At 37.1% G+C, this 26,982-nt stretch overlaps 2 protein-coding genes across 5 annotated transcripts; one reads left to right on the plus strand and one right to left on the minus strand.

The window, feature by feature from the left end:
* Window positions 1–13,046: 13,046 nt before the first annotated feature.
* LOC148872949 (FKBP-like peptidyl-prolyl cis-trans isomerase family protein) lies at window positions 13,047–18,078 on the plus strand. 4 transcript variants are annotated; one of them, XM_088973085.1, is made up of 6 exons: window positions 13,065–13,209; window positions 13,361–13,399; window positions 13,949–14,103; window positions 15,307–15,414; window positions 16,439–16,583; window positions 17,808–18,078. In XM_088973085.1, exons 3-6 carry the CDS (start codon window positions 13,959–13,961, stop codon window positions 17,848–17,850), a joined length of 441 nt encoding a protein of 146 aa, XP_088829211.1. In that variant the 5' UTR covers window positions 13,065–13,209; window positions 13,361–13,399; window positions 13,949–13,958; the 3' UTR covers window positions 17,851–18,078. The 4 variants fall into 4 exon arrangements, with proteins under 4 accessions (XP_088829209.1, XP_088829211.1, XP_088829210.1 ...); XM_088973084.1 differs by having other exon boundaries at window positions 13,069–13,209; window positions 13,319–13,399; XM_088973086.1 differs by lacking the exon at window positions 13,361–13,399 and adding an exon at window positions 13,319–13,360 and having other exon boundaries at window positions 13,079–13,209.
* Window positions 18,079–20,318: 2,240 nt separating this feature from the next.
* LOC148872950 (glucan endo-1,3-beta-glucosidase 8-like) lies at window positions 20,319–26,223 on the minus strand. Its single transcript, XM_088974089.1, has 3 exons — window positions 26,041–26,223; window positions 24,983–25,944; window positions 20,319–21,563 (listed from the first exon to the last, which is right to left on the minus strand). Exons 2-3 carry the CDS (start codon window positions 25,309–25,311, stop codon window positions 20,459–20,461), a joined length of 1,434 nt encoding a protein of 477 aa, XP_088830215.1. The 5' UTR covers window positions 25,312–25,944; window positions 26,041–26,223; the 3' UTR covers window positions 20,319–20,458.
* Between the last annotated feature and the right edge of the window lie 759 nt (window positions 26,224–26,982).

The following is a 26,982-nucleotide window of genomic DNA, read 5'->3' on the forward strand; positions in this document are numbered from 1 at the left end:
TATTCGTTTGCTTTGTTTTGCCTAAACATTTTTAGTATGATTTTGATATCTGGATTGTGTACATATTGCTCACTCCTTTCATCTTCAAGCCCCTCAATTGTTGGTTTTTATAACAGTAGAAGCATCTACACATGTTTGCTGCACCATTCATGGTATGAGCCAGGAATGAATATGTCAAATTCATCAGACCCATTTCTCTCTAGTCCTTACTACAAGTCTACAACCGAGTTTCTTTTGCCCTGTGCAATTTATATCTATATATTAAGTATGCCTGTATGTTTTTGGAACCATGTGTGTTTTGAATTGTTTATTGACACTTAGGTGCCATTAGGCACTTCATCAACAAAACATTGAATAAATGCCTACCTGTTGAAGTTCTAAAATGAAGCTTTCCCCAACGATAGGTATGGACATAAATCAAGCTTGCTTTTACAAGTCTCTATGTGTACAGGTCTACATAGCGGGGGAAATGTTGAAGTGGCGACATTTTGATAAACATCTATGATCTATCACAAAATGTCTAGGGAACAAAATGCATGCTAAAATGGGATGTGCTAAATTGACACTTTCCTTATTTCTGGTTGTTTTTGAAAGGTACTTACCTTTTTTCTATTTTTTGAAAATTTCTAATTTTAAAATTGAAAATAACTCAAGCGGCCAATCATCTTTAAGATAGTTATCTCTCCTCGTTAACTCCCCATTAACTCTCTTCTTATTAGCTCTTTTAATTATATCTTATAATTGATTATGACATTAACTCTCTTTAAATAACTATTCTCTATTCTATACATTATTCCATTAAATTCATTAACTTTATATCTACATCCATTTTAATTTAAGGGTAAATTGGTAAAACCTCCCCTAAACTTTTTGGTTGTTGATGAAACCTCTCCTAAAGTTTGGTAATTGCAATCACCTCCCCTAAACTTTTTAACATGGTTGCAAGTATATTTCCTTCCTTTGAATCCTCTAAAAGGATGTATGAAAATGTTTAAAATACTTGTGCAATTGCTTTTGACCAATATGTTTATTTTCCAAATTTTTTCCTCATATAAATGATTATCAAAATCCTTCCTAGCTTCAATAATAATTGTATGGGTGTTTTGGACATTTCATGCCTTTGTTAGAAGATTATAGGTTGTTCATGGGTCTAGTTGGGTCGGTTTATTGGTGTTTTCCCAATTGACCCGACCTGGTCAGTTTACTTAGAAATGAAATTGAAACTGACCCTATACTAAGTAAAACCGACATGGTCAGTTTGAGTCGGTTTGAATTGGTTTTGTGAATGATTCTCTTGGGGTGAACGATAAAGGATTCAAGTCTAAGAAGCAAAAGTTGGATTCTTGGAAATTAAAAATGATTTTATGGATTAAAGCTGAAATTTTATATATAATATGTATATTTTCACAAAAATATATCTGAAATATATATTAAAACAAATTTATATATATCTGAAATATATTATATATATAATATATATCTAAGTTGGTTCATCTGTTTATGTTTTTTTGTAACCCGAAATTGATCGGTGCTGAGGAAAAACTGGCCGACTTGGGTTGGTCGGTTTGGGTCTTGTTATGAACAACCCTAGAAGATTATAGTAGGAGTCTACTGGCAATTATGTCAAAAAGTTCAAGGGAGGTGATTGAAATTACCAAACTTTATAGGAGGTTTCAGCAATTTACCCTTAATTTAATTATAATTTTAGATACATTAGATATGTTTTCATTATATTATAATTATTAAAAAAGTAATTATGTTAAATCAGAGATATACAATGATTAATTATATTAATTTTAGATACATTATCCATAACTACATTTATGTGTGTGTATATAATATTTTTAATTTGTACATTTTATTTTAATTTTTAAATTTTTATAAATAAAAGCCCAAAATTGAATTTTAAGGCCAAAAATTGAGTTTTTTTTTTTTTTTTTTTTTTTTTTTTTTTTTTGTATAAAGATTGCGAAGCATTACTCAGAATAAAAAAAAGAACACCTCCAATTGGATAACCAAGCATAAACTTAAGTCCATAGAAGTTCTCAATACATTGTACATTATAACTTGTGACCCAATGACTAGATCAAAAAGGGTTAGTGGTTCAAATTCAATTGCCCATATTGAATAGGTTTTCACCAAATCAATGGTTTTTGACAAAATGGTGGATTTTAGGAAAACTAAAATTATAAATAGCGCTAGGTCATGATTTGAATGGTTTAATTGTCTAAGTCAGTGGCATGTTGAAAACATTGAATAAAATATCATAAAAATTATAATTAATTTATATTTCACTTAAAAATAATAAAAACTAATTAACCATAGTAAAAAATAATTTATTAAATTACTTATATAAAAAATTATTAATTTTTGTTCTTGATAAAAATATTTTTATAATATAATAAAAATAAATTAATTAATAAAAACTAATATGATAAATTAAAAACTAATATCAATTTAAAATTAATTTAAAGCTAATACAAAATTATCTAACAATTATTAGTATAACTAATTTCTACTAAACTAAAACCAACTTAAATTCCACTAAAAAATAAAATCTTAATATAATTAATTAATGTAAGGATTAATAAAAACAAAAAAATAATAAAATTTTATTAATTTTGAATATTGTTTAGTTAATTTATAATCTATTTAAAATCCATTTAAAAATAGAAAAAATTCCAAAAACCTCGACTTTTTAACAATCTTATGAACATTCCCTGTGTTTTGACCTTAACAAAAACCCCCCTATGGCCCTATTGTTTTGAAAAAAAGTGCAAAAACCTTCTTTCCGTCAACACTCCAAATGGAAAGTGTTTATGCAATGCTACTTAATTGGAAATGTCGTAAAACTCCTTCCTAAAATTTTTTAATAAAGCACGTGCATCGCACATGTCCAGACTAGTAAGAAAGAAAAGTGAAAAAAGCTTACAGTTACAGAGTACACATCAAGTTGCAACACCATCAAATATTGTATAAGTGTGTTATTGCAATGCTTCGATTTCTAATTTAAACAATTCAAGTTATTGACAAAAAAGAAAAAGAGAATATGTTAGACAAGCAATAAAAATTGTTAAAAAAGAGGGTGAAAGGAGGTTATCAAGGACTGGCGTATACATGGAATGCAACACATTTCCATTCTTTTCCGTTTAATACATCCAAAACTTTTGTTTCATTGAAAGTTACCAAAAAAATCATGTTGGTATATAATCCTCATCCATACCTGCACTTCTCAATCAATACCCACTTTTGTCTTTCCAACTGCATGTTTTGCATATAGAGTGGAAATGATCTCCATTGCATTTAATCCAACATTCTTACCCAAGGTTTTAGGTAAAAGGATTCAGCAAATTTTGCAATACCATATTGATCTAACCACCAAAACAACAATAAATATGGCTTCAAGAAAAAAAAAAAAGGAGAGTATGTCCAAACACCACCAATTTCCGAATTTGCAATACGAACGTCATCAGGTGTGCCGCAGTGTAGGATCTGATACCATTTGTTATGTGCTTTAGGAGAGTTCACGCCTAAAAGCTAGCTGTTAGAGGGAGGGAACCCAAATGCACTTATACCCCATAACAACATCACATACTACCGATGTGGAATACCTCATATTAGTATCCCATACTACCAACATGGGACAAATGGATCACAACAGCGCCATTGTTTGTGCTTTGAAAGAAGGACATAGAAAACAAATCATGGAAGTAACCATTTCCTATATTTTCTAATTCTCTCACTGCATGCGGCGAAATAAATCCTTCCACTATCCATAAGTGGACTAGTTTATTCTCTCAAATTCAGAACCCTAGGAATTATGGAACCATATGTAAAGCATAGCCTCAACTATTTAGAAAGGGCTAGATAGCTTTCCAAAAGAGCATGAAAAAGCTCATTGTTGTCTTCCAATAGGTCCCCGTAATTCACTATTCAAGATATTTGTCTAGTCTTCTTCCTCGATAATTTTGGAATTCAATAAATGCCTGAGAACCTTCGCTACCAAGGGCAGACCAGTACACTTGGTTTGAACTTTCTCACTCAAGGTCGAGCTTACCACCGGAGCTACTTGTGGAAGAAGAAGAACTCCTTGTTGCCGTCGATGAACCACCGGAGCTCTGTCGCCACCGATGGAGGAAGGGTTTGATATATAGGTAGGGTTCAGTGGAAGGAAATAAAATCAAAGAAATGAGGTCCTTTTGCCTGTGTTCCAGACCGGTTCATGCGGACACAAACCGATTTATATCCACGTGAACCATCCAATTAAATCAACCCGACCACGTTAGCGTTTAAACGCACGTTAATGCTGACACGATCGACTGTGTCCTCCTATTCGCGGGTTCTCGCGTCCAGTGCAGCCATGGGTGCACAAAATGCGGACTCCCAATTTCTTCTACTGAAATAGAATATGTTTCAACTGTTGGTAGGATAGCAACTTATATAAGAGCAGGATAAAAAAGATTTCCTTTTAAAAAATTAGATAGGATCAAATGTCATGTTAAGATTACGAGAGCAACAGAACCCGTTGTATGGAAAAATAGCCATAATTCAAACTTTGAGCTGATGTTCAGGACCATGAGCCTGTGTTCGAAATCAAAACAAGTATTGGTTTGTTAACAATGAAAGAAATTCCACACCAAGTCAATGATGTGGCTCATTTAAATGAATTATGTCAAAACTAAAATCATTGTACATGCCTGAAATAAGTATAATTATAAGCATATATCAATAATTACAACCAAACAAGAATAATGCAAATAAACCAGACCAAATGTGACATATGCTCTACTTTCAAGTCCATTTTTATAGTAATAGTTAATATGGACTATGAAGGAAGATTTGTATTGGGAATTCTTAATTTGAGAGCATTGACCCGGAAGGAGATTCTTAGATGGTCATTTGATAGCTCCTCTGCCCCCTTGGCATCCCACATCCAATATGAATATATAACTTTCAAATGGAACTCAATCCAAAGAAATTTGTGTAGATGATGAGCCCTTGTGATGGGTTTTAGGTAATACATTATGATACGGAACTAACAAGGATGGATGTAGAAGATAATAGTTTCTCTTGATGTATTACCAATTCAATAGGCTACAACTCTATTTATAATAGAGCTAATTATAATAGGGATACAATAGAGAGACAAGGTTGGCGACCTAAAGAAGATACAATAAGGAAAGAAGTAAGAGATAAGAAGATAAGGTACGTACAGCTATCTCCTAGAAGGAAGGAGATAATGAAACCAATTTTGATAGAATACGCTAACATCCCCCCTCAAACTCAAGATGCTAATGTATCGGTCATCTGGAGTTTGCCAATGAGAGCACGAAAGTGAAGAGGAGAGTGAGTTTTGGTAAATATATCTGTAGACTGATCCTGGGAAGGTACAGGAATAAGGCGAACAGTATCCTTGAGCATATGATGACGAATAAAGTGACAATCAGTCTCAATATGCTTAGTGCGCTCATGAAATACATCATTGTGGGCAATCTGTATGGCGCTACGATTGTCACAGTGAAGAGGGGTTGCAGATGAATGAGTAATTCCCATGTCATGGAGTAACCATCGTAACCATAACAACTCGGAGGTAGTGTTAGCAAGAGCTCGATATTCAGCTTCAGTACTAGAACGAGAGACAACCGTTTGCTTCTTACTATGCCAAGATATAAGAGAATCTCCAAGAAAGAAGCAATAACCAGTAGTGGAGCGTCTATCAGTAGGATCACCGGCCCAATCAACACCAGAATATGCGATCAAATGAAGAGAGGAAGAACTGGAGTAGTGAAGTCCATGAAACAAAGTGCCCTTAACATAACGGATGATCCGAAGCACAACAACATAATGAGTAATGCGAGGGGCAGACATGAACTGACTCACAATATGGACAACATACGCAATATCAGGACGAGTAACATTAATGTATACAAGATTGCCAACTAGTTATCGATATAAGGTGCAGTCACTAAGAGGAGTACCATCACTGGTTGACAAATGGGCATTAGGCTCAATCGGAGTGTTAACAGTCTTAGTATCAGTAAGTCCTGCACGAGAAACAAGGTCAGTGGCATACTTGGCCTGAGACAGATAATATTTTGATTGGTCGGAGGAGACCTCAATGCCTAAAAAATAAGTTAGTCGACCAAGATCTTTCATTTCAAACTGTTTGCTAGGAAAGGTCTTAAGAACGAAAATGCCCTGCAAATCATCACTAGTAATGATCATATCATCCACATAAAGGAGGAGAAGTACACAACCCTGAGAGGTCTTTCGGATGAACAAAGCATGATCATAAGTGCTAGATTGAAAACCAAACTGACAAACAGTAGAGCTGAATTTGGAGAACCATGCTCGAGGCGCCTACTTAAGTCCATATAGAACCTTACGGAGACAACAAACTTGATTAGGGAGATGATCATAACCAGAAGGGGGTTGCATATAAATCTCTTCAGAAAGATCACCATTGAGAAAAGCATTCTTAACATCCATCTAAAATAACTGTCGTGCTTAGCTACAGCAATCGCAATAAGATTGCGAACAAAAGTGAGACGGGCTCCTGGGGCAAAAGTTTCCTCATAAACAATGCCATACTCCTGTGTGAACCCTTTAGCTACCAATCTAGCTTTATACCTTTCAACTAAACCATCTGCCCGAGTTTTGATTTTGTAGACCCATTTGCAACCAATCATGGATTTATCTAGAGGCAGGTCAACTAAATCCCAAGTATGAGTGCTTGTAAGATCTTGAATTTCTTTTGCCATTGCTTTCTGCCATAGAGGGTCAGTACTAGCCTCGCGATAGGTACAAGACTCATATAAAGATACAATGGTAGAATAACAATGAAAATCACGAAGAAGAATGGAAGGTTTAGTGACCCTACCAGAGCAACAGAGTGAAACATTAGAATGAGCAGGGTCAAATTCATCAAGAGGAATCAAGGGCTCAGGAGAAGGTAGAGCTGGATGATCCATAGCCAAGGTAGATGCATCAGGAGAGGTTGCAGGTTGTGTAGTATTGTTAGAGCTATCAGATGAAGAAGTAGTCGGATCTATAGGTAAATCATAAGGAAAAAACGAGATAATAGGATCAGTAAAAAATGTGAAGATGTTGTGGTAACTCGAAATGGGGAGAGACTGGAGAACATTTTGTGTTCCCAAAAGGTAACATGATGAGATATGCGAAGTCGTTTGGAAAGAGGATCCCAATACCGATATCCTTTATGTTCAATACCATACCTGAGAAAACAACATAGACGTGCTTTTGTTTCCAATTTGGTATGTTCATGAGGTTGTAATAGAACAAAACAAGCACAACCAAATACACAAAGAGATTGCTAATCAGGGCAATGGCCATACAATCGTTCATAAGGAGAAATGTTACCAATAACAGGAGAAGGAATGCGATTGATGGTATAAACACCAGTGATGGCTACTTCCCCCCAAAAACATTCAGGACAAGAGGAAGAGATTAAAAGAGCTCGAACAGTATCAAGAATATGCCTATGTTTTCGTTCTACATGCCCATTTTGTTGAGAGGTACTGGGACAAAATCTATGAATGATAGTTCCATTTTGTGAAAGAAATTGGGTAAGGATAGAATCTCTATATTCCATGGCATTATCAATGCGAAAAATTTTGATGATAGAGGAAAACTGAGTTTTGATCATGGTGGCAAATTGAATATAAATTGCAGGTAATTCATATTTATTACGCATGAGATAAATCCATGTATATCGAGAGAAATCATCAACGAAAATCACAAAATAACGTAAACCACCCATGGTATTATGAGGCGAAGGGCCCCAAATATCAGAATGAATAAGATCAAAAAGGTGCAGAAAAAACAGAATCACTTATAGTAAAAGGCAAAGCATGATGTTTTGAAAGAGGACATGAAACACAATCAAAGTGTGTTGTTTTAACAGAACCCAAACATCCATTAGAAATTAAAGATCATAATTTAGAGGTAGAAATGTGACTAAGGCGAGAATGCCAGATACTAGAGGTGACAACAGCAGCAAGAGATGGTAATTGAAGAGATGATAGCTCAAACAGTCTCCCAACCTTACGACCTGTCCCAATGATCTTCCCTGTCCGTGGATCCTGCACAGTACAACCACGACTTGAGAAATGCAGTTCAAAACCAAGTTCACATAATTGTCCAAAAGATATAAGATTTAGAGATAATTGAGGTACCAAAAAAGTGTTAGGAAGTGACAAACGAGATGTTGAAACAGTGCCTACACTTTTGACAGCTAAGGTGGAACTATCGACATTATGAACAATTGGTGCGATAGAAGGATGTGACTTGGAAGTAAACAATGATGAATTGGATGTCATATGATTGCAATAGACAGAATCAAAATACCATGATGAGGTAGTACCTGGAGTAATGGACAAGACTGAATTAGAAGGTATACCAGAATCAAGTTGGAGCTGGTGAAGAAGAGCTTGGAGTTCTCTAAGAGAAAATTTTGGAGAGGTGTTATCAGAAGAATTCTCTGTGGCAGCAACTGCAGTAGAACTCGAAGCTTGAGAATCCATGGATGAGGACTCCTGTCTAGACGCCTTTTGGGCTTGCAAGCGACGACACTCAGAAATAGTGTGACCAGTCTTCTTGCAGTAATTGCAGAAAGTCCGTTTTGAAGATTTAGTTGAAGAAGTAGCAAATGTACCCAAAGTAGCAAGAACAACATCAATAGATAATAAGGATTGCTAATATCGAAGTGCTTTTATACGATTTTCTTCAAAAAACAAATCTTTGATCACAACTTCAAGAGAAGGCAATGTGCTACGATGAAGTAGAGTACCACTAATAGGTTCATACTCATCCCTGAGAGTCCTCAGAAGATGCCAAACACGTTGGTGATCATGAAACTTGGAATAAGTAGTAGCTGCAGAGGTACTATCCCATTCAGGTTCACACTGTGCTAACTGATCCCAAAGAACTTGTAATTCAGAGACATAACTGTGAATGGTCTGTTCAGGTTGCTCCTTCATACGGTGAAGACACCTATAGAGCTAAAACTGATGCACATCATCAGAAATAGAATAACTAACTTGTAAGAAATCCCGTACCTCTTTAGGAGAGTCATATCTGCGAAATTCCAACTTGATGCTTGCAATACAAGTATTGCGAAACCAGGTCAATATTTGATGATTTTTCCCATCCTGTTTTTCTACTCGTTCAACAAATTTATCTTCTGTTTCATAAGCAATTTTAGTAGGTTTGGGAATCTCACCTGTCACATATCGCCATAGAAGGCATCCCTTGAGAAAACTGCACATCTCTTGGGACCATAAATCATAATTTGAGCCATCGAAGGTAGCAGTGATGGGATGAGAGATATGTTGAGCAGCTTCAGATGAATCCATGAGGAGAAACACAAAACTCTGGAGCAACACAAATCACGGGAAAAACTTAATACCGACTTTAAGAAACAAGGCAGACCTGGGGCTCTCGCTCAGGCTCAGGCTCAGACCCATATTCCTTTTCTTGCTTTCTTCAGTCAATTCTGTTTTTGTCTTCCCCCAACTAAGCCTTAGCGACCAGCTCAGACAGCAGCAATGGCGAGTCAAGTGATTGAGAATTACAGAAAAAAGGCAGAGATGCTCTCTGCAAGGAGAAATCACTGCAGCTTTTGGAGGAGATATCGCTGCCCAAGAGTCTGTTGCCGCTGGACGGCACGGAGGAGGTGGGCTACAACAGGGAAGTCGGGTTCGTCTTGCTTAAGGAGGAAGAACGCAACACACCTTCAAGTGCACGGGAAGCAAGTCTCATATGCAAATAAGATTACCACCTTTGTGGAGAACCACCGGATGAAGAAGCTGATCGGGGTAAAGGAGCTCCTGATTCGGGTTGGGTCACCCTCTCATACTAGAACATAAATCTTCTACAGTTTGCCTGGTTTTCCTTCGCTTCTTTTTTGTTCATGTTATCAAGAAATTCTGATGGCGCCAAAGGCCGAGAAGAAGCCCGCGGAGAAGAAGCCGACCGAAGAGAAGGAGAAGGTGGCCGAGAAAGCACCGGCTGAGAAAAAGCCAAAGGTAGAAAAGCAGCCGAAGGCCGGAAAGAAGTTGCCAAAGGAGGGAGGTGCGTCTGCTGGTGACAAGAAGAAGCAAATAAGAATTTATCTACGTGCATCGGAATTCATGTACAGGACGACGATCACGACGGGAGGTTATGCGAGGGTGCTAGCCTTCAACCCGAGGTGCTACGATAACTAGTGCAACGACAACGTGCACTCATGAGAGGGCACCGACGAAGCTCAAGTAGAGGGACGGATCCGATCAGGCTCTGATACCATGATACGGAACCAAGAAGGATGGATGGAGAAGATAATAGTTTCTCTTGATGTATTACCAATTCAATAGGCTACAACTCTATTTATAATAGAGCTAATTATAATAGGGATACAATAGGGAGACAAGGTCGGCGACCTAAAGAGGATACAATAAGGAAAGAAGTAAGAGATAAGAAGATAAGGTATGTACATCTATCTCCTAGAAGGAAGGAGATAATGAAACCAATTTTGATAGAATACGCTAACACATTTTATAGGGATCATTTTAAAGGAGGCTTGTACTTATTTTGTATGTTATGCAGATTGTTTAGACTTTCATTGGTTGCACCTACTGAGGGGGGCTTTGACATGTTTTACTTTGTCTAAGAGCAATTCTGGACATTCTAAAAAAGATTAAAAGGCTCACAAGGAATATAATAGTTAATTTTCAGTGGGCGGACAGATGGCAATTGCCTTGACTGATTCTCTTGCAAAACGAGGGGCTTCTCAGGTTTTTTTGTATTGGGCTATTGGGCTTCTCTATAATTTTATCTTTGCTTTGTGTAATCGGTTAAAGGTTAGATCTCTGATAATTAGTGAAAATCAGAGGTGATGTGTCTAAAAAAAATAATTAGTGAAAATTTGTTCTTGAAAGAATGATCTCTGATAATGTGTTAGTGTCTCATGAAATACTACATTTCATGAAAACAACTAGACAAAATAAAGTTTCATGGCCATAAAGCTAGATATGAACAAAGCTTACGATAAAGTGGAATGGACCTTCATTAAAAACTATAGGAACATAAACACTTGCGCCTAAGAAGAACCATAGAGGGAAGTCGATTGTTCAACAATAGGAACATAAACACTTGAAGTTTTGGCGGGCACATAAGCTTCCAAATGTTCCTATTCCAACTAAAACTATTTATTGGATTTGAAATAATACCACATTTCAATCTATAGGCAAAATTTGATGAAAATTTGCCATTAGCATTAAACCACCACACCAATTCATCATCTTTAGACTCATATGGGATGAAAATAGTTTTGATCTTCAGCCAAACATCATAACAAGACTACATATTTTCTATCTATTCCAAAATTTCCTATCTTGATCAATCACATCACTAAGAGTCCCTCACTACCAATGTTTCCTTGAGGAACCAAATCAGTAATAGCTTTATCTCTAATCTCCAATCCATCTATCTCTTAAAAAATTCATTGATTTGCCATTACCAATTTCCCAGCCCAAACCCTTCATAAGAAGCTCTCTAGCTTAGTGGATCCCTCTCCAAGCCCACGAGATACTTTTCTTGACTTTAGCATTTACAAAATTACTTGCTTTTTGATATTTATTTTCATTAGTAAGAATTTTCCAACCTAATCTTGTAAAGTTGGCTTCATTAACCCAGACAAGGTTCTTAAGGCCTAAACCACCCTTATCTTTAGGAGTACAAACTCTTTCCCATTTCATTAGGTGAATCGGCTTCCTGCCTTTAGAGTTGGACCAAAGAAATCCCCTTTGAATTCTATCAATCTTCTTAATCATATTCTTTGAAAGGATCTCATAACAAACTGAGGAATCCTACTGACAATGGAGTTAAGAAGAGTGATTTTTCCAACCATAGAAAGAGAATTCATTTTCCAATTAGACAACCTACTAACATTTTTCTCACGTAGATCATGAAAAGTGTTTTTTTGTGACCCTACCCTTAATGGAGGCTCCTAAATAGGATTTTTAGTTTTCTTCTAATGGAATTTTCATAATTTTAGCTAAATTTTCTTGAATCTCCTAGGCATGTTCTCAAAGAAAATAATTGAAGATTTTGCAAAATTAGGGCTTTGACCCGAAGCCTTAGCAAAGTCATCAAGGATTCCTCTCTATGTTCTCACTTGTTTCCCACTAAAATGATGGGACTCCACATTCCAAGAATTGGGATCTAATTCCACATTTTTCCCATCCCATCTCATGACATCCCATAAATTAAATATGGGGAGAGAGGAATATTCTAGAATATTCCATACTTTTCCCTCCCATTAGATGTGTTCATGGGCCGGGTTGCCGACATGCTAATTTGACCTGGCCTGTTATAAGTCGGGCTTGGTCATAATTTTAGGCCTGTGGGCTTGGGCTCAGGCCTAACGCATCAGTCCCAACTTTTTTTTTGGGTCGGGCTCGGGCTTTCTCAAAAAAGCCTGGCTCAAGCCCGAACCCAATTTGATATTATATATTAAATAATAAAAATATATTTATTTAATATATATTATATTTTTCTTTATTCTTCTCTTTTTTTCCTTGTAATAGTGGGATGTTTATTATTTTTGAGTTTTGATGGTTTTTAATATAAATAAATACTTTTTTATTGAATAAAAAAAGAAAAAGATTTTTATTTTCAAATTTCTGGTTGGGCTTTAGGCTTTATATGAAGGTTGGGCTCGAGTTTGAGACCTAGGCTTCATGATCGGGCTGAGCTCGAATTTGAACCCGTGCTTAAGACCTAGGCCCGATGGTTGAACTAGACTCAGACTGAGGCCTAAATGTATTCTGTTGATACATATGCAAAGTCTGGCCTGGCCCGACCCATGATTAGGTCTACTTCCCATCCCTTACATTTTCCTTCAAACCAAACACATTTATATTAGCTATGTAATTGGATTGGCTCTTTGGAGTTTGGACCATGATGGGCTATTCTGAGATGTGGGTTGAAGGGTAATTTTGTAACTTCAAATCCAATTCATGGTCAGATGGTTTTATTGGGGTCTGGATATTCCTCAGGGCTCCGGGTGGCGCGGCTTCTAAATATTTTTTTGCTGAGGTCTTATTTCTTTCTTTCTTTTATTTTTTTGGAGATTACTGATTTAGCTGTTTGGATAGTCGTCACTTGAGCGAAGGAAGAAGGTAATCTCAAGCTAGCGAAAAAAACAAGGTAATCTCAAGTTTCTCCTCTTTCTCTGTATTGATTGATTTTCTCTTTTGGTTGGGTTCGTGCAGTAGTCCATAGTAATGCAATTCCTACTGGTTGTTTTTGTTCCTAGTGCACTATCTTGAGGTTTCAATTTCTGGGTTTTGATTTAAAGGTACATGTAATAACGGGTCTACTCTGGTTCGGGCTTATAGTAAGTGTTTTTACGATTTATTTTATATGCAAAATTTCATAGTTTTGATGAGACAACGGCAATAACTTTTCGTTTGATCATGTTTGGATTCAGTCCTTAATCGAAAAGTTGCAATAGTTTCATCTAGGTTTGTGGTTTTGATCTGATATTCTCACTGTTGTATAGATTATTCGTATTTGTGCTTTGGGTTTATTTAGTTTCGTACTTTTTGTTTAAAATTGTGTCTATCTTTGTCTTTGATTCGACTTATACTTCGGATTTGGACACTAGTAACTAATCGTTATTGGAATTTAGTGTTTCTAGTTCGAGAATCTGATTATTCTTGTTCTGATATCTATATAGTAAGATTGTGTGCTTGCAATCATTCTCTTTGGTTTTGTGCTTTTGGGTATATTATATAATAACTTGCAGTATGTTCTCATTGATTGCCTTCAGTACTTCTATAAGTTGATAAGTAAGCTTACTTTATCTGGGTTTATTCCCCCCACAACGACAAAGAAGGTTTCCATCTAAAATAACATTTGATCTTTCTGTGATTTGGTACATAAGTAATAAGGTGATGGGAAAGGATTCGAAACCAAAGGAGTCAGGAGGGAAGGGCAAGGGAAAGCAGACAGGGGGTGGAAGTGATGAAAATGCTTCAAAGGGTAAGGGGAAATCTGGGAAGTCAGCAGATGGACTTGGTACCTGCACTTATGTCAAAGGTCCTTTCTTATGCCTTAAACATCTTAGACTTGTTGCGATTTGCCTTTTGTATATTAGTTTGTGGTGTCGTTATCTCTTTGATATTGTATGTCTCATTGCTTCATGGTGAACTGGATGGACCACAAAAGGTTTAAGAATGATAAGATCACTAACATCAGATGTGATGTATGAGATGCTTGATTTATATTGTGGAGTCCTTGGCGTAGGTGTGTCATTCTAGACTCATTTGGGATAATTTTAGTTGAGATTTATGTGCATCCATTGAAGGATCCCTTTCTAAGAATCATAGTTGTGTGGTCTTTTGGATATGATATTCTTTTATCAGCAACACAGAAATGATTTATATAATTGTTATTCAATAATTTGATTTTACTCAACGGAAAGCTTTTGCAGATATATTAAAGCTTGTGGGTAACTTTTTTTCTTTTGTTTGAAAATAAACATCTTTGGAAAATCATACTATACCCAAAAAGTCGTTATTATTGATCTTAGGCACATGTTGCTCTTCTAATTATATGACAATCAGCCAAACTACATGATTTGTGCAAGAATTGCTGCCACCCATTTGAAAAAAAATCCATCGCCAGCATTGTAGAATTTGACATGTTTTCTCTCTGGTTTTATGTTGAAGATCAAATAATTTAGGATGCGCTTTGGTAAGAGTTCAAATGCAAATATTTATGGTTTTGTATTGATATCTTTTGTTTTCTTACCAAAAATATTTGGTTAAGATGAGTACAAATGTGAATTTCAAGACTGGAATTTACTTTTTTCACATTGACTAACTTTGAGTGCAAAAGTTTGTTTCCAGTTTTTGGAAGCAAACTTTGCTCCCATTTTGAATGCAAACATGTCAGAAAAAATAAATTTTCTTTCATTTTCATTACAAAGATGTATTCTTACCAAAATGCCTGCAAAACTGAACCAGAGTGCAAATTCACTCTTATCAAATGCAGTCTTATATGCAAATTGATCTTTTGCATCCCATGTTATTGTGATAAATAAATGAATTTATTTTTATGCTCATTTTCCTTCAAAATTCTCCTTTGCTATGTATTGTTATGCCTAAGTAAGGTATCGACTCTTTATTCTGCCTATTTTTCTTCTTACTGGAACCCATACATAAATTTTCTAGGAAGTTCTGATATTAAAACTTACCTGGCTTTCGTATGGCTTAATCCATCTTTGGCAATTTGTTTCAGCAAGGCATATCTTATGTGAGAAGCAAGGGAAGATCAATGAAGCATATAAGAAGCTACAAGATGGTTGGCTAAGCAATGGAGACAAGGTTCCTCCTGCTGAATTTGCAAAGATAGCTTTGTCTCATGTAATCCTCCAGCTTCCATGTTTCCTTAATATATTTCAATCAAGACATTAAGCTCTAAATTGAGTTTTGTACCCAAGGCTAGGCCTTGGTCTGTGGACAAGGACACAAAGTCTGAGCCCTGAGGTCCCCATGATTTACCACCTGACCCATTTTCTAAGCATTGGAACTCACTGTCAGATGGGTACTACCTGGAGAATCTGCTGGGACAAACATCAGGATGCACAGAACTATAAATAAATCTCTGGTTTTACTTCATTTATGGTCGAGAAAAAGTTGTCTTAAGTTGAAAGTAGTTTTAGAGGTAACACTCAATCAGATGGTTAAAAGTATCCCATTAAGATGGTCTTTACACCATTATTTTAGTTGGAACGCATTTAATGGCTGTCACCGATTCTTGAAAATTTGACCAGCAATTTATGGGCACCTTCCTCCTGCACTGAAGTCTGGAAGTAAAGTCTTGTGTACTACAACAGCATTTCTTATAATTTACTTGGAAGATATCGACTCCAGTTTTCTGAAACTTCCAAATTAGAATGCCTTACAGATATTTTAAATTAGATAGTCCAATTCATTAGTCAAATAATTGTACATTCAATCTGCAGAGTTGTGTCCAAACACAAACACCAAGTCATTATATCCTGAGGATCTTTCAAAAAAAAAAAGTCATTACATCCTAAGGAGGAAATAAAAGCTGTCGCCTAATTCTGGTCCTGGTGACTTGTGGGGGGGAGGGGACTGGGTATTGTTCAAACCTTCGCCTTTTCTCAACCAAGTGGCCATCCTCAGACTTAAACTTGCATTCTCCCTATTGTCAGCCGAAGATTATATGATCCTTAGGAAAAACCTATATAGAATAGATCCGTGAAATTTCTGGTATTTATAAGCAGATGAAGAAAATAGTAAAGTTTTCGATGGCAGGTCTCCAATGGTGCATTTCTCTCATTACCAACAAAAAAGGTGTATTCCTCATTCTTCTGTTTCTTCCACCTCTTTGTTTTATTTTTTTCAGCTGGCTTCTGAATATTCGGAGTGCCCATCTGGAAAGAAAGGTGGGGACCTTGGATGGTTTTCTAGAGGAAAGATGGCAGGCCCATTTCAAGATGTTGCTTTCAGCACCCCTGTTGGAGCTACCAGTGCACCATTTAAATCGACGTATGTATTTGCAACTCCTGGTCTTTGATCCCTAATTTACAATCATCACTACACATGTCTGGGCTGGCTGATATCTTATATGACATAAAGCAATCAGGCTTGAGTGGATTGAACCATGTGTAAGACCATGCAGTGTAGATAGTTCATTTTTAAGAGTAATTGCATTCTTAATACCCAAATCAACCACCACTATTTGAACCCTTGATGAGAGTTAACACGACCTCTATATGACTTCAAGGGTATACTGTAGTCTGTAAGTCAATATTCTTCATTTTCTGTAATTAGAGGTGTAAAATGGGCCGTGTTGGGCCAGCATGGCACGGCCTGTGTGCAGCTGGTGCAAAGTGTGGGCTGTGCCTCCCTCCCCCAGGATATTTTGGGGGGGTTGGCCCGGCATGGCCAACGGCCTGTGCCCGTATCGGGCCGGGCTTGTCTGTGGGCCAAGCCTTGGGCCAGGCCGGGCCATATGAATTTTGATGTATACAATTGCTTATATGTACAATAATTAAATAAAATAGTATAATAAAATTAAAAAAATGTTTATTTTATTAATATATTATATATAATTATAATTTATATAATAATATATATATATTTATTTATTCATTTATAAAATATATATGAGCTGGGCTGGGCCGGGCCAGCCCACGGGTGACACGGCACGACAGTGCGGGCCATGCCGGCCCGGCCCACTGACCTGAAACCCCAAGCCTGGCACAGCCCATTGGCCCATACAATCATGCCGGGTCGTGGACCATTGGGTCAGGCTGGCGCAAAATTTTGCCACCCACGCGGTGTGGCCCGATTTAAACCTCTATCTGTAATCCGTCTCTAAAAAATAAAACATGTTCTTGTACTCAAGCTAAGGTCTATATTTATTATTTTCAGTAAATTTATCTGGTCAGTCAGATTTTTTTTTTTTCCAGTTACATCCAACTCCACTGGTAGCCTTGTGAAAGAACCTCTTTTATTTTCTGGCCTTACGCATGCCTATGCAGCACTATTGTAGTTGAGAAAGAACCTCTATACTGTGTATCTTTTGTTTTCTACAGCCCTACCAGTACATACTCGTTATGATTTATGCAGCATTTTTGTAATTGGGTTTTGTCTGCAACTTCCCAATTAACACTACTTCCAAGTTCTAATAACAATAAAGTTTGAAGTTCTGTAAGCGTATTTAGCTCAGCTAGTTGACGTACTTTTGTGTTGTGGAAAATGATGCAGGCATGGATACCACATAATCTTGTGTGAAGGGAGGAAGAACTGATAGGACCCACTTTGGTGCAACACAGTGGTAATAGAAGTTTAATCTTTGATGGTCTTGTTTTGACCATTTAAGCTAGTCAGGGTACTTTGTATTGCACGATTTAGCCTCATGTATTGATAAAAGGTGCATCCTTTCTTAAACCTCAATTACTGACAAGAGGATTATCTTCAAGTTGGCTGGGATATTAAGGTTATCATCAACATCATCATTTGGGCCTTGCCCTAACAATATGGGGTCTTTTATATGATTCGTCCATTCCTTTCTATTCAGTGACCCCGAATCTCCTGCAAGCAAAAATTCTGCTCACATTATATTGAGCGGCATATCGGGAATATTTCCTGTACATGTAGTTTAAATTCATAAGGAGATGTTCCCAACGAGCGGGTGTATGTTATTGCCTGCAGGAGATCCTCGCCGTTCGCCTTTTCAGTGCTATAAATCATTTCTTTCTTCTCAGAGATACCGTAGATTTATTGAAATGAGGGGTTGCTAACAGGGTTTGCCATTTTGGGCATGAAATATCTTTTGCATCACAGTTCACACGGTTGCAGTAAACTAGGACAAGATTTGCTTTCTTGAACAGACCTTAGACTTAGAGCTGACCTGTAGATTCAGCTAAATTGGTTCAATTGCTTTGATGTTTCAACTACTCTGGATTAGCCATGTGTTAGTTTGGGAGGGCTGAAGTGCAGTGGCAGCTGAAATCCATTTCAGCTAATTCTGATTCTGATTCCCATGTGAGACAAACAGGTGGAAGGAATAGATCATTCTGATTTTGATTTCCATTTCTAATGTGAACAAATAGACCCCACAGTATTTTTAAATGCAGAGAAGTATGGACTAGCCTGATGCAGATTTCTGAATTTTACTGCAGAGTTATAGGCATTGAAAATGTCAAAAACCCCCACTTTATACACCAATGCCCGTGAATTAACTTTGGGTCTAAAAATTCTGAGGCTGGATTGAACCGTCATTCTCCCTATTTAAATGATAAAAGATATTATATCACATCAATTGACAAATTGTTAAATCAAAATAATAATATGGGGTTTTTACTTTTCAGTCCACCTTCATAAATCTTAGCTCCATTGTAGGTGTCAGCTCGGGATTAATGTTAATTGACAGGCGGGTATGTGTTATATGTGGAGGTGTTTATAATTTTGAATTGTTATAAAACTGTAGTTAAATTTTGAATTCTGAGTGGAGTGCAGTCAATATATTTTTAATATTGTATATTAATATAATTGATGAATGATTTTTTATTTATATATTTGAGGTGGAGTGAAGTCAACTTATTCCTAATATTATATATTATTATATAATTGATGAATGGTTTTTTTTAATATATTGTCTGGTACTTCGAGGATTACTTTAAATGACCAACTAACAGCCAATTTGGCTCTTTCATTCTTTCACCAAGCATAGGAGAGTTTGGATGGACTTCGCACAGAGCGTTGGGAGGGATGGGCTGTGGGGCCCGTGCTATAGGGAGCCCATCCCGTCTAAGCATAGCATTACATACAGGCTATATGTGTGGGGCCCACCTTGAAAAGCCTTCCAAACGGGCAAAGTTGAAACTTGAAAGCCAAGCCAATAATACACTCGTCTTGAAGGGATGGCACAGCCTGATGTATAGGAGCCGGGATCTGTTCCTCACAAATGGGCGCCTTAGTCACATCGACCGTGCATTAGGAATATCTCCCTTGAATAATAAGTAGGGGATATGTTTCAATGTATGATAGGATGTGTGTAAGGCGCCAGGTGTGAGGAGAAGATCCAATTTCAATGTGTAGTTAGTGGTGCAACTCGGGTTGGAATTGAAATCTGTTCCTCACAGAGCATGCTGTGATAGAAGTATGGGAGATTTTGCCAATGTACAGCAAATACATGCAGTGAGATGTGCTCTGTGAGGAACAGATCCAGACTCTTGGGTTGGCCCATGTTAACAATTCACATTGCTGACCATTCCAATTTTGACAAATAAATTTGCATTGGTGCAAAACCATGGCAGTGAAAATCATTTGAGTGTAAATTCTGACCAATTTTTGTTTCAAATTTAGCTAATGAAGTGGATTAAGACATGAAGCAGAATAAAGTAAAATTTCAAACAAAATTAAAGGAGAATTTGCATTTTTTTCATTTGCATTATCATGCATTTGTACTAGTGCAAATAAAATTTTACTGCAACCAAACGCAGCCTAAATATCATCATTCGCTGAGGAAACCATTTGCTCTCTTTTGTTTTACATCAACCAGCCAAAGCCTTGGGCAATGTTGCAGAAAGTGTGTATGGCTTAGCTCGAGTGTACTGATCTGCTATGAAGTCAGTTAAGAAAACTGATCAGACTAATATCGACCTATGATACAAGCCAAATACTACAAGATGAAGGAAACATAATCAGAAACCAATGGATCCCACTTGACTGTTTATAATCAACAAAACATAAACGGAAATGCCAACTGGGAACTGAAACCAAAGGGACTAAGATTTATTATGTAATCTAAGGAATGACATTAACCCAAAAATCCACATACAAAGGCTGTAAAAAAATAAACAATTTAAATTAAAGGAAACAATGGTACGCTGAAATATCTACAAAAACAGTGACTAAACAAAGAAAAACATGAGTACCAGCACAAATGCTGATACCATTAGTGAAGGCCTGAAGGAGGAAGACGAGGCAATCTGAATGGTGAAATTGCAGTTTCCCTGTGAAGCATTCTGTGTTGTCACCATGGCTAGACCTTCGAAATTACAGCTCATATCTTGCTGGTTCTGAGCTTGGAAATACATATTAAATGCATAAGATGCATTCCCTTGAGTATCCAAGTTGCCACATGATGACTGATAACCGAGTGTTGTGCAATCAGAGAAGGTGCAAGCATAATTAATATTATCTGCGAGTTTGCTCAGGTCCTTCGCATTTGGATTAAAGACACACCATCTCTGAGGTAGGTATTGCACATTCTTTGCAGCCACGAGAAAAGTGTTTTGCCCTTGACCTGAGAGATCCAATAGAAATTTGGGCTGCCCATCATACCTAAATATTCCCCAATGGCGCTCAAAGTTTCCAGGAGCAATGCTCTTGGCATCCTCGTCAATCAGACCAAACAAGTAAATTTCCAAGTAGCCGGGTCGCAATGGAGTCCCTTTATTAGCTGCAAGCCGCGGTAGGAGACCATTATAAAACCTCTGTGCTAAAGCCACATTGGCATTCTTGTCTCCATCTGTTGGCCAACCTACCTCCCCCACCAAAATGGGCATATCTCCAAAGCCTACAGACTTGAGAGCTGAAACCAATGTATCAAAGTTTGCATCAAAGACATTACTGTATTGAATCCCATTCCCAGTATCAGTTGTAGGGTTGGCTGTCCCATCGAAGAAGGCAAAGTCCACAGGGAAGTTCTCGTCAGCATAGAGACTTAGGAAAGGGTAGATGTTGACAGTGAATGGAGCATTATTCTTGTTGAGGAACTGCACGATCTGAGTCATGAGATCACTGATATCAGTTCGGAACCTTCCAGCAGAAGGAACAGGGTTGCTGACAGGTGAGTTATAGACATCAGCATTTAAAGGCACAGTGGCCTTTATGGAGTCACCATGTCCGGCCTCATTCAGTGCATTCTGGATATTCTGAAGGGCGGGAAGGGTGACGTTCAAGAATGAGTTATTGTAAGATTGGAGAAATGGCTCATTCCCTACTGCTACATATCTGTCAGAAGATAAAAAATTTGAAAAATGAGATGCCTAAGTAATGGATTTCTCAATTCAATAGAAATAAAAGATAGTAGCTATAATGCATACAATTCTAGGTGTATATAAACCAACATTACAGAATTAACAAGGAAATATGCTAATCAAGTCAGTCTGGTAAAAATTAAGCTTAAAAACTCATAAACTTGCATGAATTATCTGCTTTCATTGTACACTATGTAGAGACGTACTAATTGTTTGCCACTTCTACTTCTGTTTTTGGAACAAACTAGCTACAAGTCTAAGTTAATATCATTGTCTGGCCCAAGATGTTGGACCCTGCTGAATCCTGAACTGAGCATTTATTTTTTATTATGATAATTTCTGGCACAACTGGAAGAAGATTGAGTATTGATAGAAATAGAATCTTAAATGACAATGAATTTATTAACATCCTCCATTGAATTTATTTTAAAATTTGAGCCAGTCATGAATAAACCTCCAAATACCAAAATATATAAAAATAAATAAATAAACAAAATGAACAAAAAAGTGCCCAATGCCAATATTGGGCTTTCTTTGATTCTTTCTGTTACTTTATGGACTACCAGGTTCCCTTCTAGTTTTCAATGGCACTTGAGATGACATCTCTAGTTATTAATTTAAGTGGAGTAATTTCTAGTTGTTATTTTTATTTTTTTATCCAAGGAATGTATTGGTTTTTTAAATTCATGAGATGACATCATCTCTAACTTTTTAAACCGGAAGTAGTTCCATTTAAAACCTCTGGCTCTTAAATGGAATGGAAAACTAAAAACTAAAATGAGATCATTTTATTCCAAGTGGTTCCAGGCCACCCTATAACTGAATTAATGGTTACCTATATGCCTATTTATAAATCAATCTATTTTTTATCCTTAACATATCAATATCTTTATCAATCAATCAATCCATCTATCTGCTGCATCAAAGTTTATATGACGAAAACATCTGTCTGTTATCACAAAAAATGGAACAAAGAACAAGAGCACTGTGGTATTCATTGAAGAAACTTAAAAAAAAGGCAGTTGCATTTCATTTTGAAACAAGTGGAATATCAACACATCAGTCAGTGGTGAGTAGAGACAAGGAAACGAGTATTTAAATTTCACTTTTATTTATCTATAATGCCTCTACTGTATACAGAAATACTGATAGAAGGCCATTACCAAATGTTGGTCCCAGCTACATGGACATTTATATAGCAAACAGAAATATGGCTCTTCATTTGCTAAGATTCAAAACATGGATAAGTGTATGGACTGGCTATCCCATTTGATATGGTTATATCATGCTTTTGTATCTAGTTTTGAAGCCAAGTGTCATTTTTCATTCCATTTATCTAGTCAAATTCAATTAAGCTTCTAATATATAGATTCTTTATAGTATGATTTACCAAAATAATCCATTTCACATAATTTTGTAAGTGTTAATGTTAAATAAAGTATCCATGCAACATTCAGTGTTGTATCAGGTATGTGTCATGTCTAAGTGGTATCCTATTCATGTAGAGGTGCCCATGTATCATAGCTAAGAACCACTATCAAAATATGTGCAGGCAAAATATATGGCTGTCTTTCCATCTTGGTGCTTTTGCAGTTTATAATAAGAGGCTCCTATTTGCCTTCCAGTGGAAGTGACAGAAATCCAAACAGAGTGTAGCGAAATTATATTACCACATATCAAAAGTAAAGGGTTTGCTCAAAAAAATGCTCCTACACAATTTAATCTGCACAGAGGGAGCAGAGCTATGGATGGTCCAATGACCAATAAAAAAAGTTATCATTGCAATACATACAAGCAATGAATGGAACTTTGATAGGAGGGTATTCCCTGAACTCCTTGTTTTGAAAGACAGACTCTGGCACTACATTCCACTTTTGAATTAGTAGATCAATGCGCACAAATTCCAAAATTTCTTTTAACCATAGCATGCATAGAATAGCTAGGGATACCATCTTCCAGATAGTTGCTTCTCTCTTACTGAGCTTAATATGTTGTCATGTCTCAAGACTTTCATTGATTGTGGAGGGAAGAACCATTTCATACCAAAAATATCCAATTACCGAGCCCGCAACAAGGTGCTGAATTTGCAATGAGAAAAAGTTGATTTGCAGTTCCCACAACTTCTTAACAAGAATGTAGCCCAAAAAAAAAAGTCTTAACAAGAAGGCATAATCTAGAATTTGGGTTCCCCTTTAGCTTGTCTTAGGTATTTTACTTGAATCTGCCGTTCAAATCATGAAATCAGCATTCAAGGGGCCTACAGGTTTTGAATCTGCTCCCAAGGGATCTATGTTAGTCGACATGTGTAACTTCTTGTAAGTGGACTGTCAGGACTGAGAATGCATCTAATGTATCCTACAAGGATTAGAACTTTCCTTGGAGTTCCGTTTGCATTGATGACACATAATGCCCATCTTTCAAGAGGGTAAAATTTAACTGATTTTAGCAATCAATTGGTGATGATTTGTACATGCTAAAGCAGCACATACCCATGTTCAAAACAATCCCAAACCACATTTATGTGAGAAGACACATTTAGTATGTTAGATGTAAGTAGGTTGCTGATACCCTGAGAAAAAAAAACGTTATATAAAGATAGAGAGTGCCAGAATGGAAGTTTAAATCTCATATTTTCTTAGTCAGAAGAAAGTTAATAATTTATTTTGCCAATAGCTATATAAGTTATTGGAATTAGCATTTGACTTTTATAGATTTTGAAATTTAAAGGCAATGACTCTGAAAGTCAGAAGATATTAAATTGATATAGAGACAATGGTTATATACTTTGTACCAAAAAGAATAGAGAAATGCATTAAGATTTCATTTTATCCTAATTAAGAACTCCCAGCTATCTGGGGTTTTGGGAGGGCTCTGGATACCAACCTAACCTTTAACATTTCATTTTTTAGGCACAAAGTGGTTGCTCTCAGACTCCAGCTCATGTTCTTACACATGGCCTGCATCATATGATATTCAAATTTCTAGAATTTCTGGTGCTTCCGCCCGGTAATTAAAGGATTGATACCCAACTAGCCCACTATGCTAAGTGGCACAACATATGAAGTTCCTCCAATGGTTCCTACGGGTTCTGAAGCAAAGGTTCAGTTATTAGTTGCAGAAAGGTGAAGGTGGCATTTCATCCCATATGGATTATAAATCCAGATCCGTGCTCTCAGCTCACACAGATCCTATAAACGTATCAAACTGGATCCCAACAATACAGAATATAACTAAGACCACATAAAACTACAGATCATAACGATAATGGAGCTGGATTTCTAGTAAAAGTAGAGAACAATAATGACTATCGTCTCTATATCACGATAGGAAATTAACTCCAGAATTCAACAAGAAAAGAATTAAAGAAGCTATTGAAGAAGGTAGAAATCTCACTTGATATTCACTCCTCCATTGAAAATATACCGAGTAACGTTTCTCTTGACCCAGTCCTTAGCTCTATCGTAGTCATTCATCACTGCGAGCTGGTCATTTGGGATGGCAACCATCACTTCAATCTCGGTCCCAGCCAGCGCACTCATGGTACTTTGATCGGCATCGAACAGCTTCACTTTCTTTATACCGTTGTCTTTCAACATCTGGACCACAGTGTCAGGCGGCAACTTGTGAGTTGCCATGGTTCCCCAATTTACGCCGAGACCCTCAATGGTAAAACTCAGTAGACTAAAGCAGAGAACCAAGAACAGAAACCAGAGCTTCTCCATTTTCTCAGGCAACCCAACCGGAAAATCACCTCTCCAGCGGTGAACCACCAGAGTTGTTGGCCGGAAAACTGGATATTTTAAAGATGGGTGGCAAGAATTCAATGAAATAAACAACGGATTTCTAAGAAACCAGATTTTGATCGTAGAAAACCAAGAATTAAAACCAAAGACTCGCCAACTTTTCTGGCAGAAGAAACGAGAAAACTTTTTTCCTGGTCGAAAAGACTATAGTTTTCGACGAGGGGGGGAAGAATCCAACGAAACAATTATGGTTTCTCAATAAACAGCTGAGATTCGGCTGGCTTTATTTTCTCGTTGAAGTAGAGTGAGAGGGAAGAGGAAGAAAAAAAAGCAGTTATTTGCAGGTGGGTTCGCGGGTCTCCAAAAATCCAGCGATATTGCCGAGAAAAGTTGAGATTGCGAGTAAAAAGCTAGAAAACAATAAAAATCGCAGTCTCCAATGTATGCTGAGATGCTACACGGAAACTGAGGACGACGAGACCAACTGCCAAAACCGGTGAAAAGAATCGATTTCGGAAGTGGGTTCTCGAACAGACGTCGAAAAGAAGCCGAAAGCCTGCGAGATACGAAGAATAGAAGACACCCAGAAACCCAAAAGAACAATTTGAGAACCTGTGACAAACAGAGAACTCAGAGCTGGAATACAAAACCAATAAAAAAGAGAGCAGAATACAAACAAACAAACACGAAGTGAAACCACCACCGCACCGGACTCTGCCTCTGCGAGGTGGGTATGTCGAGGACGTATAGAGAGATTCAGAGCTCAAACGAACGGCCTTAAGAGAAAGGGAAAAGAAGGAAAAAAGGCAAGGTCAGGAGGTCCTCCTTTCTGTTTTCTTTCTCGGATTCGTAAAGCAGAAAGAAGGCCGAACGAACAACGGAAAGAAACCGGTCGTAATCGCAGCTTTCGAAAGCTGATAAAGCGAGCCCCCCACGTTTGCATAAGGACAGGCATGTCACTGGCAATGTGACGTGAGGGTATCATCGACCTTTTACATAATTGCAGATCTAGCCATGTGGTCGGTGGCCGACATCAGGAACGTTGGAGGGAGTTTTGAAGCAATAAAATATTATTATTTTGAAAAGATTTATGAAAAAGCGTGTCATTGGTGGGTACATTTTACGAAATTGACCTTCGATTTCAAGCAAAGGTCCAAAGTGGGGAGAAGCCGAGGGATAAAATGAAGTAAAAAGGTGAGGGTCATATGTTTTGTGGTTTGCATCACCGGACAATCTCTAGAATTCATAAAGGACGAATGGATCCTGACCATGTAATCCTATAATTTATTATTATTAATTATATTGTTATTCTTTGAGAGTGACAGCGTGGACAAAGGGGATTATGACGTGGCTGATGAGGACTGTTTGACATTTGAAACATCAGCACTCAAATACCCTCTGCTTCTAGTTTGGAATTGGATGATATGGGTGGCACCATTCGGCCCAAAATTTATCATCATCATCTAAGCCTTATCTCAACTATATTCTTTTAATCGGGTTTCTTCATAAAATTGGTCTTTACACCCACTCAAATCTTGTACATCAGTGCATTGGAAATATATCTCATTAATAAAACGTATATGTATAGCATGATTTTCAAAACCGGATTAGATCAGACCATCGAATTGGAAAAAACTGGGAATCGGTTAA

Source organism: Nelumbo lutea, chromosome 2 (genome assembly GCF_056320005.1).
Source record: "Nelumbo lutea isolate HS-2025 chromosome 2, American lotus-T2T, whole genome shotgun sequence".
NCBI lineage: Eukaryota > Viridiplantae > Streptophyta > Magnoliopsida > Proteales > Nelumbonaceae > Nelumbo > Nelumbo lutea.

Bases quoted from the DNA above. Each gene is read 5' to 3' on its own strand.
- LOC148872950 (XM_088974089.1), bottom strand. From the start codon at position 25,311: ATGGAGAAGCTCTGGTTTCTGTTCTTGGTTCTCTGCTTTAGTCTACTG. The intron at 21,564-24,982 runs GTGAGATTTCTA...ATCTTCTGACAG, and splicing joins AATGGAGGAGTGAATATCAA to ATATGTAGCAGTAGGGAATG.
- LOC148872949 (XM_088973083.1), top strand. From the start codon at position 13,959: ATGGGAAAGGATTCGAAACCAAAGGAGTCAGGAGGGAAGGGCAAGGGA. The intron at 14,104-15,306 runs GTCCTTTCTTAT...AATTTGTTTCAG, and splicing joins TACCTGCACTTATGTCAAAG to CAAGGCATATCTTATGTGAG. The intron at 15,415-16,438 runs AGATAGCTTTGT...TTTATTTTTTTC, and splicing joins TCCTCCTGCTGAATTTGCAA to AGCTGGCTTCTGAATATTCG.